The sequence below is a fragment of the Chrysochloris asiatica genome, unplaced genomic scaffold (assembly GCF_000296735.1).
Source record: "Chrysochloris asiatica unplaced genomic scaffold, ChrAsi1.0 scaffold00265, whole genome shotgun sequence".
Classification (NCBI taxonomy): domain Eukaryota; kingdom Metazoa; phylum Chordata; class Mammalia; order Afrosoricida; family Chrysochloridae; genus Chrysochloris; species Chrysochloris asiatica.
This window is the reverse complement of record NW_006408783.1, coordinates 1,365,142-1,384,398: the sequence shown is the minus strand read 5'-3', so window position 1 is coordinate 1,384,398 and position 19,257 is coordinate 1,365,142. Positions and strand designations below refer to the sequence as shown.

Below are 19,257 nucleotides of genomic sequence, written 5' to 3'. Positions count from 1 at the left end.
CATGGCAATGAGACAATATACGATAGAATGAATGTAAAACTAATGTTCTCCCATGTAAACTATCACATAATTCACAATAAAACATTTAAGAAAAAAAAAAAACAAAAACATTGAGATAGCATCTCCCACCAGCACTAACAGCTAAGTTCAAAAACCAGAAAACAACAAATGCTGGGGAGGGTATGGAGAGATTGGGACCCTACATTGCTGGTAGGACTGTAAAATGGTTCTAAACACTCTGGGGAATGATTACAGGGCTTCCTCAGAAAGTGAAAATCGAAATACCGTATGACTCAGCAAGCCCTCCAGTTGGTATACATCCACAAGAAACACAAGCCAGGACACGAGTAGATCTATGCACACTAATGTTTATCATAGCACTATTCACAATAACAAAAAGATGGAGACGGTCTAAGTGGCCAACAATGGAAAAATGGGTAACAAACTTTGGTACATACACAATGGAATACTATGCAAAGTTGAATAATAATGATGAATCTGTGAAACGCTTCATAACTTGGATGAACCTGGAGGACATTGTTGTTGGTAAGTGCTGTCAAATCAGTTCCGACCCATAGTGACCCTGTATAGGGTTTCCAAGGCTGTAAGTCTTTACAGGAGCAGAAAGCCTCTTCTTTCTCCTGTGAAACTGCTTGTAATTTCAAATCACTGACCATGAGGTTAGTAGCCCCACTCGTAACCACTACGTGACCAGAGCTCCTTTGGAGGACATTATGCTGAGTGAAATGAGACAATCACAAAAGGATGAATATTGTATGAGACAACATTATTGTAAAGCTTAAGAGGTTTCCAGAGTAAAAGAACCATTCTTTGATGATTACCAGGAGTAGGTGGGAGAGGAAGAGCAATTCACAGGCTAGAGGGTAAACACATGTTAGCATGAGTGACAGGGAGGGCGATATATGACAGGAGGGAGGATGGCAGAAGAATGATGTAGACAGGTGAAGACACAGAGAGGTACACATGGGCTAAAGGGGGTCAAGGTAAATCGTGACACATACACAACCCTGAATAACAGTGTTCTGGGTGTAGGTACACGGGTTGAGACAACAGCTGAATGGTTAAGGGAGGAAGAATGAGACATATATTTTTAACGTTAAATGTGTACATATTAGAGTCCTGGTGTAGGCTGTGGGCTAATGCTGGACTGCAGTCGATTTGTACTGCAAGGTCAGCAGTTCAAGCTCGCCAGCCACTCCTTGGAAACCCTATACAGGGCGCTATAGACGGAACCAACTTGACAGCACTAACAACATATATGCAGTGGTCATGGAATGCAGTTGAGGTGGAAGACTAGTTAGGTGGAAGAAAGCTAGTGGCATTTTTTAAGACGAAAAAAAACAAACAAAACAAATTACAGTGGAACCAGGGATGGCCAGGACACAAGAGACTCCAGGTCTTACAGACCCCACTTTTGACAAGGTCGTCACCTTGTTTTAGCTGTACTCTACTTAGGGGAGAACCCAGTATCTGGGTCTTCGATCTCAGACAGATTTCCACCTCACACATATTTGGGTATTACCCAAACGCACTGCCATCAGAAGTCGGTTCTGACTCACAGCCACCAGGTACAGGCGCTCTTAGGATGTAGATGGTTACTGCAGCAGAAAGTCTCAGCTTACTTTCCTGTGGAGAGGCTGGTGGATTTAAAGTGCTGACCTTGCAGTTAGCAGTCCAGTGCCCGTCCTACAATGTCACCTGGCTCCTAGGACAGCACCACTGTTAAATGCTGCCAACTCGGTTCTGACTCATAACAACGCTGCATTGTGTTTCCAAGGAGCATCTGGTGGGTTTGAACCGCCGACCTTGTGGTTAGCAGTCCAATCATTTTTTTTCCCAACTTTTTATTGTGAATTGAGTGAAGGTTTACAAAGCAGATCACCGGTTTTACATTCAATAAACCATACACACTGCTTCACTATATGTTTGCAATCTCCCCCATGTACCAACAGTTAACAGCATTCACCAAGCCCTGATGTGATGTGGTAAGTTAGTACACTGGGCTGCAGAGTCATTTGAACCACAAGGTCGGCAGTTCAAGCTCACCAGCCACTCCTTGGAAATCCTACACAGGGGCGCTATAGGTTAGAACCAACTAACTAGATGGCACTCAACAACCACCTCTATTCACTTGATAGCATTCTTCCCTGTGTCTCCTGCTACCTTCATCTATCATCTGTAACCTCTCTCTTGTATAGCTCCGAACCTGTCACCCATGTTAACATGTGTCTGTCCTCTAGCCCATGAATAATAATTTCCACTTCTCCACTTCCCCCATAACCATCATAGACTGTTTCTTTTATCACAAAAACCTTTTTTTTATTTTTTTTTTTAACTTTTCACATTAGTCTCACACACCATCCATCCTCCTATGACTGACTAACCACACCCAGCAAATGTCCTCCAGGTTGAACCTCGAGGTGCTCCAGACTCATCTCCATTCCCCAATGTCTTGCAGTATTCCACTGGGTGCACATACCCAAGTTTGCTTAGCCATTCTTGTATTGATGGGCATTTAGGCAACCTCCACCTTTTGGATATGTGTCTTGCAGACATGTTGAAGGATTCTGTTTTCTTATCCATGCTCCTTTTCATGTCACCTGACTGGTACATTTAATTCACTTACAGTCAGTGTAATTATCAATAGGTATGAATTATTGCCATTTATCTGGGTTTTTGTGGTGATGCTGGAAAGGAGGTGACAGCAGAGTTCTAGGCCCTAATGGAGTTCCTATTGGCCTCAGTGTTATCTATGTTCAGGGCACTCAATCCACAAGTAGTTCATGGGGGTCCTTGATGGAGCTAATTTCAGTATCTATTAGGACCACAGGGAAGCTGGGGGTGGGGTGACTGGTTCAATGCTGGTCTGGTGACTCTGTAGGTTTTGTAGGTCTGGAGCCGAGCCTACCTGAATCCAGGCACCAAAGTGGCACACCACAGCAGGCCCCTACCTCACACTAGCATAGCTTCAAACCACCAGCCTCTGAGCTCCTGAAGAGCAGGGCCTGCACAGGGGACGCAGGTGGGGGTGAGGGAGGGTGGGAAGTGGTCACACTTCTGGTCACAAAGTGGGTGTGGGAAACAAGAGATGGCACTGTTTCTATCACCCGCATGAATCTGCTCTGCCGGGCCTCCCTCAGCTACCAAAGCTGCTCAGAAGGTGGTGGAGCTGCGTCTGGCTAGCTGCTCACCAGTCACAGTCTCCCTCTCTCACCATCCCTGCCGGGCTTCTCCTCTCAGCAAGCATTGCATCCATCTCTCTAATCTTCTCAAGTTGAGAGTGCCAGAATTTACCTGTGTGATTCATTTTGTCTCTCATATCTCCGTTGTATAAGGTCCAGGCAATGAGTCTGCCTAGGCCGCCATCTTGGTGGAAGTCCTGACATATGTATTTTAATATCCCACAAATATTTGGCTTTGAAACACAAAAAAGAAACATTCTTTGATGGCTGCCAGGGATGGGAGGAAAGGGAGAGTAGTTCAGTGATTTTAGGGTGTTGTTGTTAAGTGTTGTCAACTTGGTTCTGACCCATAGCGACCCTGCATAGGGTTTCCAAGAAGCAACTGGTGAGTCTGACCAGTTGACCGTGAAGTTCAAACCGACCTTGTAGTAGACTGCTTACCCTACAGCGCCACCCACATCAGGACTCTGATTACAGGGTTGCTGCTGTTCTTGTTAAGTGCCATCGAGTTGGTTCTAACTCAGAGTGACCCTATGTATATAGGCTTTCCAAGGAGCAGTTGGTGCAGTTCAAACCGACCTTGCAATCTAGCACATTAACCCACAGTGCCACACCAGGGCTCCGCTAATGGGGTGGTTGTTATTGTTATGTGCCGTGGAGTCGGTTCCGACTCATAGCGACCCTATATAGGGTTTCCAAGACTGTGTATCTTTACAGGAGCACAAAGCCTCATCTTTCTCCTACGGAACAGCTGGTAGTTTCGAACTGCTGACCATGAGATTAGCAGCCCAATTCGTAACCACTACGCTATCAGAGCTCCTTCGCTAATGGGTTAGAAAGATGTTAATTTGGGTGAAGGGGAGGGCAACATACAAGAAAGGGAGGGTGGCAGAAGTATGATGAAGACACAGGGAGGTATACAAGGGCTTAAGGGGATACAGGTAAGTAGTCTTACATATACCACCTTGAAACCACCATACTTCACGGGTAGACACATGGACAGAAAGACATGCTGAATGATTATGGGAAGAGTAGAATGTATATATCTGTGTGTGCATGTATGTGTGTGTGTGTGTGTGTGTGTGTGTATAGGAGCTCTGGTAGCGTAGTGGTTACGAATTGGGCTGCGAACCTTAAGGTCAGCGGTTAGAAACTACCAGCCACTCCACGGGAGAAAGATGAGGGTTTCTACTCCCGTAAAGATTTACATCCTCGGAAACCCTGTACAGGGTCGCTATGGGTCGGAAATGACTCGACGGCACTTAACAATAACAATATATATATATATATATACACACATACACATACACATACACACACACAGGAATTAGTTCTGACTCATATGGACCCTGCGTAGGGTTTCTGAGGCTGTAAATCTTTACAGGAGCAGAAAGCCTCATCTTTCTTCTGCAGGATGACTGGTAGTTTCAAACAGTTAATCTTCAGGTTAGCAGCCTGATTTGTAACCAGTCCACTACCAAAGCTCTCTGTATATATACGTGTGTGTGTGTTTGTGTGTCTACACATACAGTTGTGTGTCTCACAGAGGCACAAGAGCGTGAAAGGTATATGAGTATTATATACCTTTCCTGTAAACACCACTGTGAATATGGTGGTGCACACACCAGACAAAATGATGAAAACTTCTTCGATATTATTAAACATCTTTAGACAATGAGTAGCTGAGCCCAGAGGCTCAGGACCAGAGTCTCAGAGGACACCATGGTCAACTGGCACAACACAGTCCACGAAGACAATGTTCTACATCCTAGTTTGGTGAGTAACGTCTGGGATATTAAAAGCTCATGAGCAGCCATCTGAGATGCAGCTATTGGTCTCTCCACATGTGGAAGAAAGAAGTGTGATAAGAATTGAAGAGGCTTGGACTCAACTAGTCCAAAAGACTAATGGAACATGTGAACATCAGTCTCCATGACTCTCAAACCAGAAAGACTAGACGGTGCCCAGCTACCACGACCAACTGTTCTAAAGAGGAGCACACTAGAAGATCCTGGTTAGAGTGGCATAATGAGTAAGACGAAACTCACAATTAGTCAAAAAGAAAGAAGAAAAGACTGGACTGACTGGTCAGAAAGAGACTGGAGGAATCTGAGAGTATGGTCCTCAACCACTTTCAGGTCTGGAAAGGAGCTCACCCTTTCAGCCAAGCAGCAGATAGGTATACAGGCAGAACAGCAACACCCATAAAGTATGCTCATTATGAATGATGGAAAGGTCACTCTTTCAAAATCAAAGGGCACCATGTGCCCAAGGACAATGGCGAGAAGTAATGGAAAGTGGGTGGAATGGACATAGCAACCACAGAGAGGAAGCAGGGTAACTGGTGTTCTATGGAGGGGACGGCAATCATTGAGCTAAAACAAAGTGCATTGTTTGTTGAATTTAAAATTGATGATCTTGTCTGTAAACCTTCACTCAATTCACAATAAAAGTAAAATAAAAAGCAAAAATAAAGTAACTGGAAGAAGTGGGGAAGTGTAAGAGTTGAAAAGAAAATTTCAAAGGACAGCTTGAGAAGACAAAGTATTACCATGAAACGTACAAAGACCTAGAGTTAGAAAGCCACAAGGCAAGAACACACTCAGCATTACTCAAGCTGAAAGGACTGAATAAAAAAATTCAAGCCTCAATTTGCAATATTGAACGCACCGGTGTGGCGCTGTGTGTTAATGCACCACACTGCAAAGCCATTTGAATTGCAAGGTCGGGGGTTCAAGCTTACCAGCTGTTCCTCGGAAACCCTATACAGGGTCGGAATCGACTCAACAGCACTAAACAATAACATGGGGAAAATAGAATCCTTCAAATTGCAAGTTGAGGTTTGTAATTTTTTCTTTAGTTCTTTCCTGGTATGGCATGTTAGGATCAACACTGGACTGTGAACCACAGGGTTGGCAGTTCAAACCCACCAGCTGCCCCTTGGAAATCCTATACAGGTTGCTATGAGTTGGAACCAAATCAAAGGCACTTTAACAATATGAGAAAAATATTGAATAAGTTTCTATCATGTGATCTCCAGCATCATTTCTATCACCAAGGCCATATTTTCCAACTAGTGATTCTTCCTCTTTGTTTCCAACCTTTGTATTCCAATCACCAGTAATTACTAATATATTTTGATGGCATGTTTCATCAATTTCAGACTGAAGAAGTTGGTAGAATTCTTCGATTTCATTATCACTGGGTTTAGTGGGAGGTGTGTAAATGTGAGTAATAGTATTAACTGGTCTTCCCTGTGCTGTTAAATTTCAACTCATAGCAAACCGGAATAGGGTTTCTGAGGAGGGGCTCACGGGTTTGAACCGCCACCTTGTGGTCCATTTCAAACTTGTGTTCCAGGGCTTAGCCTACAGTGTTATACCAGGACTCCTTGTAAGCATATAAATATTATCTTATCACAGACAGCATTGTACTTCAACATAGATCTTGAAATGTTTTTTGATGATGAACACGAAGCCGTTTCTCTTCAATTTGTGGTTCCCAGCATAGTAAGCATATGATTATCTGATTCAAAATGGTCATTACCAGCCCATCTCAGCTTACCAATAGCTAGAATGTCGATCTTTATGTGTTTCATTTTAGACAGCTTCCAAATTTCCCAGATTCACACCGTGCAGTCCATGCTCTAACTATTACTGGGTGTGTGCAGCTGTTTCTCATCTTGATTGTGCCCCATCAGCAAATGAAGGTCACAATAGCTTTACTCCATGTCATTATGTTCCACTCCACTCTGAGGAGGCAACTCTTTCCCAGTGTTACTTTTAGTGTCTTCCAACCTGGGTGGCTCATCTTCTGGCACTGCATCTGACAGTATTCCTAATGCTTTCATCTTCCAGCATTACATCTGACAACATTCTACTGCTAACCATAAGGATTTCAGAGGCTACACATTCAGAAGTAGCCAGCCTTTCCTTCTTTCTAGTTTGTCTTAGTACTGAAGCTCAGCTGAAACCTGTCCACCATGGATGACCCTGCTGGGATTTAAAATACTGGTGACATACCTTCCCGCATCACAGCAACACACCAGCCAACACAGTACAAGCTGACAGAAGAGATTTTAGGGTGTTGTTGTTGTTAAGTGTCAAGTCGGTTGTGACTCATAGTGACCCTGGACAGGGTTCCCAGGGAGCTACTGGTACTTTTGAATCACTGATCTTTTGGTTCAAATTGACCTTGTGGTCCAGTGCTTATCCTACAGCACCATACTAGGACTCCACTTTTAAGATACAAAGCATAAAATATAAACTATAAACTGTATCAACCTACAACAAATTTAAAAATTACTCACCTTGTAATCCTATGGAGAAGGAAAATCGTCCTTTTGCTTTCAACAGTTATATCCCGACTAAGTTTCACCAATCTTTCATATTTGTCATGCCTTGCATCAAGTTCCTGCTGAAATGCTGAGAACACATAATAATGACAGTAAGGCCACAAACCAAACAGAAGACTGCCTAGGATACTGTGAAGGAGGACAAGGGAATCTGCACTGATTCTTCCGTGTGTAACAGAACCACAGTGTGCTCACAAGGATACACCCAAACAATCTCTACCAGCTGTCCTCTACAGCGCTCTCAACTATCACACATTCTATAGCCTTCAAGGTTCATTTAATATTGCTACAACTACTTTATAATGGTACCAAGTTCTAAAGGAAATATCTACTAATCTTTTTCTGCAAATGCCAATACTGCACTGAAACACGCAAATTCCTGAGATTTTTAAAAACTGTGAAGTCAACTGAAGCAGCATTAGAGAAATATACAATAAAGTTCTTGAAATGAATAACTGCAATGCATGAATTTCAGTTCAATTTTTTTAAAGTTAAGAAATATGAATGCTACAATTAAAAAATATTAAGTAGCAATCTAATTAATCTATTTTAGATTGCACATAATCTAAAATGTACTTTATTTCAACATGAGTAACACTGTATACATAACCAGAGTATACATGGGAAATGCTAAATAAATTATTTTTAAAGATTAATAAAAGGATAAAAATAAAATTCACAATGTCAGTTTGATTTGCTATATAACTGAGGACTAAATCATTAAGTAGTTCTGCAACTGACAGAAGACTGTGGCAAAGTTCATTTGAAAATGATCAGTATAAAACAAGAAAACTTTCCTAAGTGTTTAGGCTTTAGGATAAGCACTGGATTGATCAAACCCACCAGTCACTCCCTGGGAACCCTATACAGGGTCGCTATCAGTCGGAATCAACTCAATGGCACTTAACAACCAGTGGTTACACTAGGAAAAAGTCAACAGAAAACTAAGTCAAAAGTCAGGATGTAAGAAATCTAGAAACAGGAAAATTTAAACTCGGAGAAATTTCCTCAGGAAATAAAAGCTGACTCAGAAATAACACCTTTGGTGATTCAGCACTTCTACATATAAAACAACCTTCAATATAGAAGCTTGAGTAAGGAGACAAAGGTCCCCCAATAGCAGAAGGGAACAAAACCACAGGAAAGTTTTTGCTCATTTCATTCCTCTTTTTTCCTATTTAATTACAGGATAAAGCTTTTTCATAATTGCAGCAGTAGAAGTTCAGAAAATATTTCTTGAATGCCTAAATGTTTGCTGAAGTAACAGGCCACATAACTGGTTCACAGCATGTACTATAGTTGGAGATAAAGCTGGTCCTACGATGATGTACAATCTCCTGGTAATTAAAGTTGTTTATAAATCCATGGACCATTAAGCCCTGCCACTAAAATAGAAATGCCTGCTGATGCTGTTGAATTAATATAAATTCTCCATACAAAGTACTAATACAAATGAACTGTGAAGCACTATTGTATGTTTAATTACCTTCATTGCTACCCTTGAAATCTAAATCTGTACATAGGAGAACCTCTTGCCTCATTTCTCTGCTTCCACTTAAGTCCTTCCTCCCTACAGCTACTAGAATGTATGTTAGATTTCAAGATTCTAATGGCTCTATATTACCTTTAACAAATTCCAAACTCCTTATGAGGAGTTATAAAATCTTAAAGGACACACCATCGTTTATATAGAGTATTCCAAGCAGGATGCATACCTGAATTTAATCATGTAAAAATATTCATTATGTCCAAGCTAAGGAATATTTGATGAAATGACGGTCTTGTCAGGAAAGACCAAGAAAGTCTGAGACATTACTCCATATTAAAGGATACTCAAGAGATACGACAACTAAATGCAATGTGATTTTGGACTGGATACATAACTGGAAAGAAAAATTCTACAAAGAACATTATTGGGACAAATGACAAACTACGCACTAGGAAAGAAAGTACTGTATCAATGTCAAATTTTCTAAAATTAGTAAGCATCCTTATTCCTCGGAATATTTCTGAACTATTAAAGGGGAAAGCTGAAACTTCTTCCCAAATGGTTTAGAAAAAATGTGTATGTGTACAAATAAATTTACAGAACATGATAAAGGAAAAGTGGCAGTATGTTTAACACTGAAAACCATAGAAAAGTGCTCTGTACTATTTTTCCAACTTAAACAAATATGATTGAGGTTGTTTCAAAGTAAAAAGCTAAAAACAGAAAGTTTTCGATATGACTCAACAATACTATTCATCTGATTCATCTCTGAACTCAACACCTTCAAGGACAAAGTAGTCTAGGTGCTATGAATTATCTACTACGTCTCTTCTAGCCATCTCCTTGTACTGCCACCAAACAACTTTTTCCTGATGGGTCTGGGTAAAGAGAAGATGTTGACAGAATTATATAGTTCAGCTGTGAACTGTACATAACTGGTAACAGTTAATTGTGATTGTAAGAACTTGGGAATGTAACAAGGGTACCGGTCAAGTTTGCCGTCCTAATTGGTATAAATTATGCGAGCCATCATGGTGATGTCAGTGGGCCGGGCACGCCTCTGCTCGACTAACCAAATTTGTCTCCATCCGACCTCTGGTTCTGGGGCCTTGAGCCAGTGGCCTGAACCTGACTTCCCAGCTTCCACAGCCTCGTGAGTGAGAAACCTCCAGATTGAAGCCTCAACTGCACATTTAGGACTTGCCAAGCTCCACAACCACATGGACCATTTCCTTGACAGCCCGTGAGTTCTGAGAGGCATGGCAGCAAACTGTGGAGCCCTGAGAAGTGGAGGATTATACTGAGGGGAGGAGCAGTGGTGGGTATCAGGGTTATGAAGTGGTACGGCACTCCATATTTTTTTAAGTTGGAAAAATAGTACAGAGAACTTTTCTATGGTTTTCAATGTTAAACAAAGTCAGATACTTGCTATGTCGTTATCTTCCAGCTCTAGGGACCAGCCTTGCACTAAGCCTTTCCAGAGAAATGACTGTTGCAGTTGTGAACTGCCATCGAGTCGTTTCGGACTCACAGCAATCCTGTATAGGGTTCCCAAGAAGCCGGTGGTGAGTTTGAACCACAGACCTTACAGTTAGCAGTGCAGTGTTTATCCTACAGCGCCATTAACAAGACTCTGTAGATCACTGAAAAAGGAGTCCTGGTTATGCATTGAGCTGCTAACAGCAAGGAAAGCAGCCACCCAGCCCTTGGGTGAATGATGAGGCTTTTTGCTTCTGTAAGATTTACAGCTTCAGAAACCCTACACAGGGTTGCTAGGGATCAGAACCGAACTGATGGCATGCAGCTACAGCACATAAAAGACCCTAAAAGCACCACTCAAAATACTCTGGTGTGATAACCACACTATCTCATCAATGTTTCTCTACAAGCTAATGTTTCTCACTAAAAACCTTCCAGAGAAATCTTTTCTCCTTTCTGAAATCTCCTAGCACACTGTTGTCACTGTGTGCCGTCAAGTCAGTTTCAACTCCTAGCAACCCTGTCTTGGGTTTCCAAGCAGCGACTGGTGGGTTTGAACTACCGACCTTAGTAAAGATTTTATTTACGTTGAACTTTTACAAAGAAATTTGGTAAAGTGAACAAGAAGAAAAGTAAAAAAGAAATACTTTAACTTACTTAAAACACAAACTGCTAAAAAAGCAGAAACAGTTTTCATTTAAACATATTGTTGCTATGCACAATAGGTGTTGTAGGATAAGCACTTGACTGTTAACCACAAGACTGGTAGTTCAAACGTGCCAGCTACTCCTTGGAAACCTCACACAGCTGACTCAATGACACTTAACAACAAATTAAAATCATCTCATATGTTTGTAATACTTGGAAATGGAAGATTCTGCTACGAAACACAAAATTACTTGCTGAAAAATACAGGTATGTCTTAACTAGGTTTTATCACTTGGTAGATAAGTGTCCCCCATAATTGTATTACATGATTTATATTTCTAGAGGGAGTGTCATTCACCAAGTCAGCCCCTTCTGGAACATCTATTAAGCTCTACAGCATTCTTGGCCCTGACAGTGTTCAATAGGCTATACTTAGTGACTCACCTCTAACAAGTACAATGTGGCTAACGTGACAATGTATGTCTGAAATTCAGATATCAAGGGAATGTGGTTTCCACTTCCTCTCTCTGTATCCACTCACTTTGAGGGAAGTCAGATGCCAAGAGGAAGACATTCAAGCAGCCCTTTGGAGGTGGTCCACATGGCAAGAAACAAAAGTTGGGTGCTGGCAGAAGGCCTAATTTTCCAATGGCTATGGATTCTCCAACCCCAAACAAATCTTCAGACGGTTACAGATCAGAACCAGCTAAGGCCCTCCCAGATTCCTGAACCACAGAAACCATAAGGTAAAAGGCAGTGGGTGGAGGGGAGTCCCAGGAGGGTACAAACAGTAAACACACACAGCTGCTAACTGAAAAGCTTGAGCCACCTGCAAGGTCGGCGGTTCAAGCTTACCAGCTGCTCCTCAGAAACTCTACATAGGGTCACTATGAGTTAGAACCGACTTGACGGTGCTTTAAAACAACAACAAAGTCACCTTGAAAGAAAAGTCTAGGATTTACTTTAGAATGCTCAGCCCTTAAACAACTCCACATGAGTTGTTAACACAGTTGCTTTGAGTTTTTTTTAAAAATGGATAGAGTGGAACATTAAGGAAGATTTAATTTTTTTGTCTTGTTTTTAAATGGGGAGCAACTAGACTAAGCCACTAGGGGAGTAGGGGAGGAGAAGCCTGTGAAAATATGTGTTTTAACTATGCAGAGTGTTACAGGAGTCCTGGTCTGGCACTGTGGGATAAAGCACTAGACTGCAAGGTCGGCTGAAACCACAAGGTTCAAACTCACCAGTTGCTTCTTGAAAACCCTAAACAGGGTCGCTGTAAGTCAGTTCTAACTCATAGTGACCCTGTATAGGGTTTCCGAGGAGCAGCTGGTGGGTTCGAACTGCCGTCCTCAGGGTCCAGTGCATTACCCCAGAGCTTCACATCATGAAAGTCCAGTTAAGACAGAACAAACACAAGGAGGCTGAAACTAGAATGAAAAGATTATAGACAGAAGAAGAAAAGGTAATAGAACTAACTGAAAAAGAATTCAAAAGACTGATATTTAGCTACCTTATTAGGATTGACAGAAAAATGGAGGAAAACAAGGAGAACACAGAAAAAACTTTGGAAGAATTCTGGAAAACACAAGAACAGACAGTCAAAGTAAGTGTGAATTTTGAAACAATACAAAACCTGAAATCAGAAATACAGAATATTAATACTAAGACTTCAGAAATGTTCAATACAATCAAAGGGCAAAGAAGCATATTTAAATCAATGGAGCTTGAAAAAAAACCAGTATACTACAAGATCAGAAAAAAACACTGAAAAAATCTGAAGCAAGCCTAAGAGTTATGTGGGACACCATGAAGAGGAATAACTGACAGGAGGTCTGAATTTTAGAACAGGAATTGACAGCAAAAAGGACAGAAAAAATTGTCAAAGATTTGTTAGAGGAAATCTTCTTTAGCATCATTAAATATGGGAGGATTAGCATACAAAAAGCTGAATAAATCCCAACCAGGATATATCCCAAAAGGAAATCACCAAGATACACCATAACCAAGGACAAGTAAAGAATCCTGAGAACAGCTCAGGAAATAGGAAAAGTTACCTACAAAGGAGAACTTAAACTCTGATTTCACAGCAGAAACCATGCAGAAAAGAAGGTAATGGGATGGCACATATAAAACTCCGGGGGTGGGGGGAAGCCAAGCAGAAATCACATACCCAGCAAAACTGTCCCTCAAATACAATAGTAAAATTAGGACCTTTCCTGGAAAACAGAAATTAAAGGAATTTGTAATGACAGGACCAACTTCACAAAAAATGCTAAAGGGTGTTCTTTGCATTGAGAACCAACAACAGCAGACAACAACCTGAGATCACCATACATGACATCACCCAGAACTCAATCCAGATATTGTTGTTGCTAACTGCTGTCGAATCGTTTCCGACCCAGAGCGACCCACTACAGTGTTTCCAAGGAGCGGCTGGTGAGCTTGAACCACCAACCTTGTGGTTCAAAAGACTTTGCAGTCCAGTGCATTAGCCTACAACATTACACTAGGACTCCAATCCAGATACTTTTATTGTTGTTAAGTGTCATCGAGTCGGTACTGACCCATAGTGACCTTATGCACAACAGAACGAAATAGAATTACTTAAAGTCAAGCAAACCTGTAAGACTGAGAATAGAGAACCAGAGATACCAATATATATGAAGTCAACTACAAAGCAAGAAACTAATAGTGGCGATACAGAACTTCTAAATGGCTAGGAAGTGAAGTCAATTTCAAGATACAACAGACTGTTTGAACTAGGGAAAAATTAATCAATGACAGGGTAACCTCAAAGAAAATTAATACACCTGCACATCAAAATAAAAAAGAGAGAAAAAAAAAAGATTTAGTAAATATTAACACAACAAAAATGAAGAAAATGAAAAGAAAACCACAAACTCACAACAGAAAAGTATGTGGAATAAAGAAACCAACACTACACATGCAAAAAAACAAAACAAAAAATGCACAGTAAAATGACAGCAAGCAATTCCTACCTATCAATAATCACATTGAATGTTAATGGATTAAAGGCACTAGCCAAGACATGGGAGAGAGCAGAATGGATGAGACAGCAGGCTCCTTCAATGTGCCGTCTACAAGAGACGTATTAAAAAGATGGAGACCACCTAAATGCCCGTCATTTATGGCTAAATGATGGCTAAACCAACTCTGATACATACACACAACAGAATACTCTACAACACTGAAGAATAATGATGAATCTGTGAAATACCTCATAACACTAATGAGCCGGGAAGATGTTATACAAAAACATAAACATTCTTTGAGACCAGTGTTGTAAAAGTTTAAAAATGTTTTCTTAACTAAAATTGTTCATGGTTTAGAGAAGAGTGAAAAATCTTTTTCCTGCCAAAATTTATTAACATTCACAGGCCATACAAAATTATCAACTTTTGAAAAATCAGCCTGCTGTATTTGGTCAAACATTTTATTAACTCACCCTAATGTGATGGGGTCCTGGTGTGGTGCTGTGGGTTAATACGCCAGACTGCAAAGCCGTTTGAACTGCAAGGTTGGCGGTTCAAATTCACCAGCTGCAAGTCGGTAAAGCCTATACGGGGTCGCTATGGGTCAGAAATGACTCGACAGCACTTTAACAACAACGTGATGGGGAACCGACTCAAAAGCATACAACAACAAAAATAAAATGTGAAGGGAGTTCTGGTGTGGTGCTGTGGGTTAATGCACTGGACTGCAAAAAGTTGGTATGAACCACAAGGTCAGCAGTTCAAGGTCACCAGCCACTCCTAAAACACTACACAGGGGTGCTATGGGTCAGAACCAGCTGGACAGCACTTAACAACATGTGATGAAAAGGAGTCCTGGTGTGGCACTGTAGGTTAACGCGTTGGACTGAAAAGTCTGTTTGAACTGGAAGGTTGGCGGTTCAAGCATGTCTGGGTCAGAACCAACTCAATGACACCTAACAACGTGATGTGAGTCCTGGTGTGGCACTGTGGGATAATGTGCTGGATTGAAAGGTTGGTTTGAACTGCAAAGTCAGCAATATAAATTCACCATTCACTCCTTGGAAATCTTACATAGTACACAGGACCACCATGAGTCAGAACTGACTCAATATACTTAACACCGTGATGGTTAGGACTTCTGTTGTGGAGCTGTAGGATCAGCAATGGACTGGGAACCACAAGGTTGGCAGTTCAAACCCACCAGCTGCTCCTTGGAAACCCTATACAAGGTTACTGTGAGTCCAAAACAACTCCACGGCACTTAACAAAACTGTCATGGCTGGAACTGTGGTTGCCTTGACACAGCCAGATCACATGATTTCGAGGCCCTTATGTGGGCCGGATATTCCCCATCCTTGGGCTAGAGGGTGGACACATATTAACACAGGTGACAGGATGGGCAATATACAACAAGAGGAAGGCTGGCAGAAGAAAGATGAAGGCAAGGAAAGGCACAGGGAGGAGTGCCGGAGTCAAGTACGCTGACACATAGAGAGGACTGCAATCATGGGAATGAAGCAAGTAGTCAATGCTGAAGGTAAAACAAATGTATAAACCTTCACTCAACTCACAGTAAGTTTAAAAATAAATTTGTTGTTGTTAAGTGCCGTCAAGTTGATTCCGACCCATAGCGACCCTGTACAAGGTTTCCGAGGCTGTAAATCTTTACGGGAGCAGAAAGCCTCATCTTTCTCCCGCGGAACAGCTGGTAGTTTCGAACTACTGACCTTGCGGTTCGCAGCCCGATTCGTAACCACTACGCTACCAGAGCTCCTTCTAGATTTTTAATATAAAAAATGGTTATAGAATTCTTCTACAAACTTTTTGAATACCTTTCATACATATTTCTTAAATATATACAGTTATATGGTAACATATAGCGCTCTGGGAGCGTAGTGGTTACAGTCAGGCTGCTAATCTCAGGGTCAGCAGCTCTAGACTACCAGCTGTCTGCTCCTGTAAAGACATATAGCCTTGGAAACCCTATGCAGGGTCACTGGAGGTCGGCACATCACCACCACCACCATATGGGAAAGCAGGGCACCATGCTGACATACAGGCTTATGCACTGGGTTGTTCCCATAGGGCTGACTGTTGGAATCCACTAGCTGTTCTGCCTTGTGCTCCTGCCCCTGGAAACCCTACACAGGGTCACTCTGAGTCAGAACCCGATACTGCACACACAACGTTAACGGAGAAAGGATAGGAAACTGTTACGATTATACAACCGTTCTCAACAACACATCAAGTCTAATGTCAAGTTTACCTGTGGAACTGTGTGTGTGTGTGTGTGTGTGTGTGTGTGTGTGTGTGTGTGTGACACTGAGCCGGTTCCAATCCAGGACCACCCTGTAGGGGGTTTCTGAGACTTTAAATCTTTCCGTGAGCAGAAATCCTTATCTTTCTATCGAGGAGAGACTGGTATGTTTGACTACCGACCTTGGAATTAGCAGCCTCATTGGTAATCTACTACACTACCATGGTTCCTGTGGAACTGTGGTGGGAAAAAAATAAGGTCAAGGTGTTTGAAACCCAGACTTTCAGTGAAGACTTAACAGCATCACAGAGCCACCAAGAAAATGCACAGGTTTAAGTAAACAGCACACTCCACTTGGTGCATGCCCACGGCTGCACCACGAGGTTGCTGCAGTCCTGTTCCAACAGCTTAATTCCCATCCCTTTGCCACTTTCCCTTCCAGAGAACTCACATTTAAAGGCCAGCATCACAGGTGAAGAGGAATGAACATCCTTCCCTTCTCTTCTCGGGTTATGAGGGAAAGTGTCGTGCTTCCTTTTCCTGAACCCTCCTGGTCCTTATGCATGGAAGAAGAAAAGAGTTAGAAAGTAAGGGTTCCTTCATAACCCAGAGCTGACAAACTACAGGCAAACCCCTTCCTTCCTTTATAACAAGACACTCCCTGGACCCCCCAACTTAAAAATTTTGATCCAAAAATCAGCGCTTCCATTTCACCCCAAGGAGCTCTGGTGGCGCCGTGGGCTAAGCGACGCAGTGACCGAAGGATCAGGGTTCAAATCCACCAACCCTGGAAACGATATTACCCGCTCTCCTAAAAACCTACAGCCCTGGAAACCCGAATGGGCAATTCTACTCTCGCTACGAGTTGGCATCTCCTTGATGGTCGTGGTTTTCGTTTCCTTTTCCCCCAAACCTTTAACCTCACCCCACCGACTTCCCAGTGCCCAAGATACAGCAATCACCCAACATGGTTAAAATCACAGCTCGATGATTTAAGAAAATAAGGGTTGTAAATAAAACCAATCTGGCCGAGGAAAGCACCTGGGCCACCTCTAGCCTGAAGGTTAGTGGGACATCCCTTAAGAAAAGCTGAAAATCCGAAAAAGAGGCTGGAAAGCCTGCCACTGAGTAAAGAACGCCGAACGGCTGCTAAGGACATCACCTTCTTTGTTGCTCATGTCTTCCCGACCTACGGTGAAATGGGCGGAGACTAAAAGCCTCGGGGCAGGCCAGGGACAGAAGGTGCCGGTCTAAAGCAGCGACCGAGCCCCAAGTAGTAAGCACTGCAACCACTGCCCACAGCAGGCCAATGTCGGAACACTATCCCGGAACGAGCGCAGCTGCCACTCAGGTCCTTCCGGTCGCCTTTCATACGCACTTCCGGCCCGCGCCTCGCCTAGCCCCGCCCCGCCCCGCCCCGCCCCGGCCTGCGCTCTGGCTCTGGTGCATTTTCACTCATCCCCCAACTCGCGCGCACTAAAGTCTTCGAACCTTGTGCCGCCTCGCCTTCCCGCGGCTGTGCCTGAAGGCAGAAGAACGCTAGCTACACACTTGACAGTACACTCTATTGACAATTATGAAATGTGGTCTGCTGAAAGTGAAATTTCTGTGATGGCATGAAAGTAGTGAGAAAAGTATGCGTTGTTGTTTTTTTATCTCAAGAAAGAAATGGAACGCCTCAACTTTTTTTCGGCGTGGACCCCGCTTCCCGTGCGGTGCTTAGTGGGGGTTGTAGTTCGCGCCAAAATGATATTGATGATCTTGAAGCGAGGCTCCTTTGCAGGTCCTCTAACCCGGTGAAGAGGTTTTCTTGGGATCATGGAATCTTACAGGCCTAAGTATTTTAGTTTTGGTTTGTTTTGTTTTTTAGCTCTCCATTTCTGATGGTGGCTACAGGAGCTTTGAAATATGTAAATGTACAAATCATAGCTAAATTATTCGCTCTACTAAAGGCAAAACCCGCCCTCTCTGTTCTTCACAATTCTCCCGCCTCTACCTTTCTTTCTCTGAGACTTGGTAACGTACCCCCTTTTTAATGTTGATCAAATATATACAACAAAACTTTGCATTTTAACCTTTTCTAAAGTGTACAATTCAGTGACATTAATCATAATCAACATATTGTGTAACTGTCACCATTTTCAAATGTTTTCATTCCCATAAACAGAAACAGTATCCCATAAGGAACAGCTTCCTATTCCCCTCTCCCGAATCCTGGTGACCACTAATAAACTTTCTATTCTGTGCATTTGCCTATTTTCCCATCCTCCTCCAACCATACCCCTGAAAATGGAAGAAAAAGGTTAATAATATTAATTAAAAGTGTGTACCAATAATTTGTGTGCTTTTTATTATGGTGGTGATGGTGAAGTGACATCAGTTAGTTCTGAATATTAGCAAACGTATGTACAGCTGGAGGAAACACCACTCATTCCACTTCCAGCCTGACAATGCTTGTTTGAAACCATTGTTGAAACCACTGTGTCATCCATCTCATTGAAGGTATTCCTCTTTTTGTGGCTCTGTAGGGTAAGCCCTGGGCCGCAAAGTCAGTGGTTCAAACTCAACAGCTCGTCCTTGGAAGCTTTATACAAGGTCGCTATGAGTCGGAACCGACTTGAAGGCACTTAACAACAACAACTTTACCAAGCAGGCTAACCTTTTCCAAGACGGGTCCTTCCTAGTAACATGTCTAAAGTATATGATACCAGAGCTTGACCACCTCACTTTGAAGGAACATTCTGGCTGTACTTCTAAGAGAGATTTGCTTTTTCTTCACCAACACCATAATTCAAATACATCCATTTTTCTTTAGTCTTTATTCTTTG

General features: G+C 42.3%; 1 protein-coding gene across 1 annotated transcript in view; it reads right to left on the bottom strand.

Moving 5' to 3' along the window:
* Positions 1 to 17,650, bottom strand: part of TSNAX (translin-associated factor X) — an 86,480-nt gene extending 68,830 nt beyond the window's left edge. Inside the window, exons 1-3 of the mRNA XM_006874167.1 lie at positions 17,592 to 17,650; positions 16,881 to 16,985; positions 7,513 to 7,627 (exon numbers count right to left, since the gene is read on the bottom strand). Coding sequence (XP_006874229.1) covers positions 7,513 to 7,627; positions 16,881 to 16,985; positions 17,592 to 17,607 — 236 coding nt within the window. The 5' untranslated portion in view covers positions 17,608 to 17,650. The remainder of the gene's footprint in view (positions 1 to 7,512; positions 7,628 to 16,880; positions 16,986 to 17,591) is intronic.
* Between the last annotated feature and the right edge of the window lie 1,607 nt (positions 17,651 to 19,257).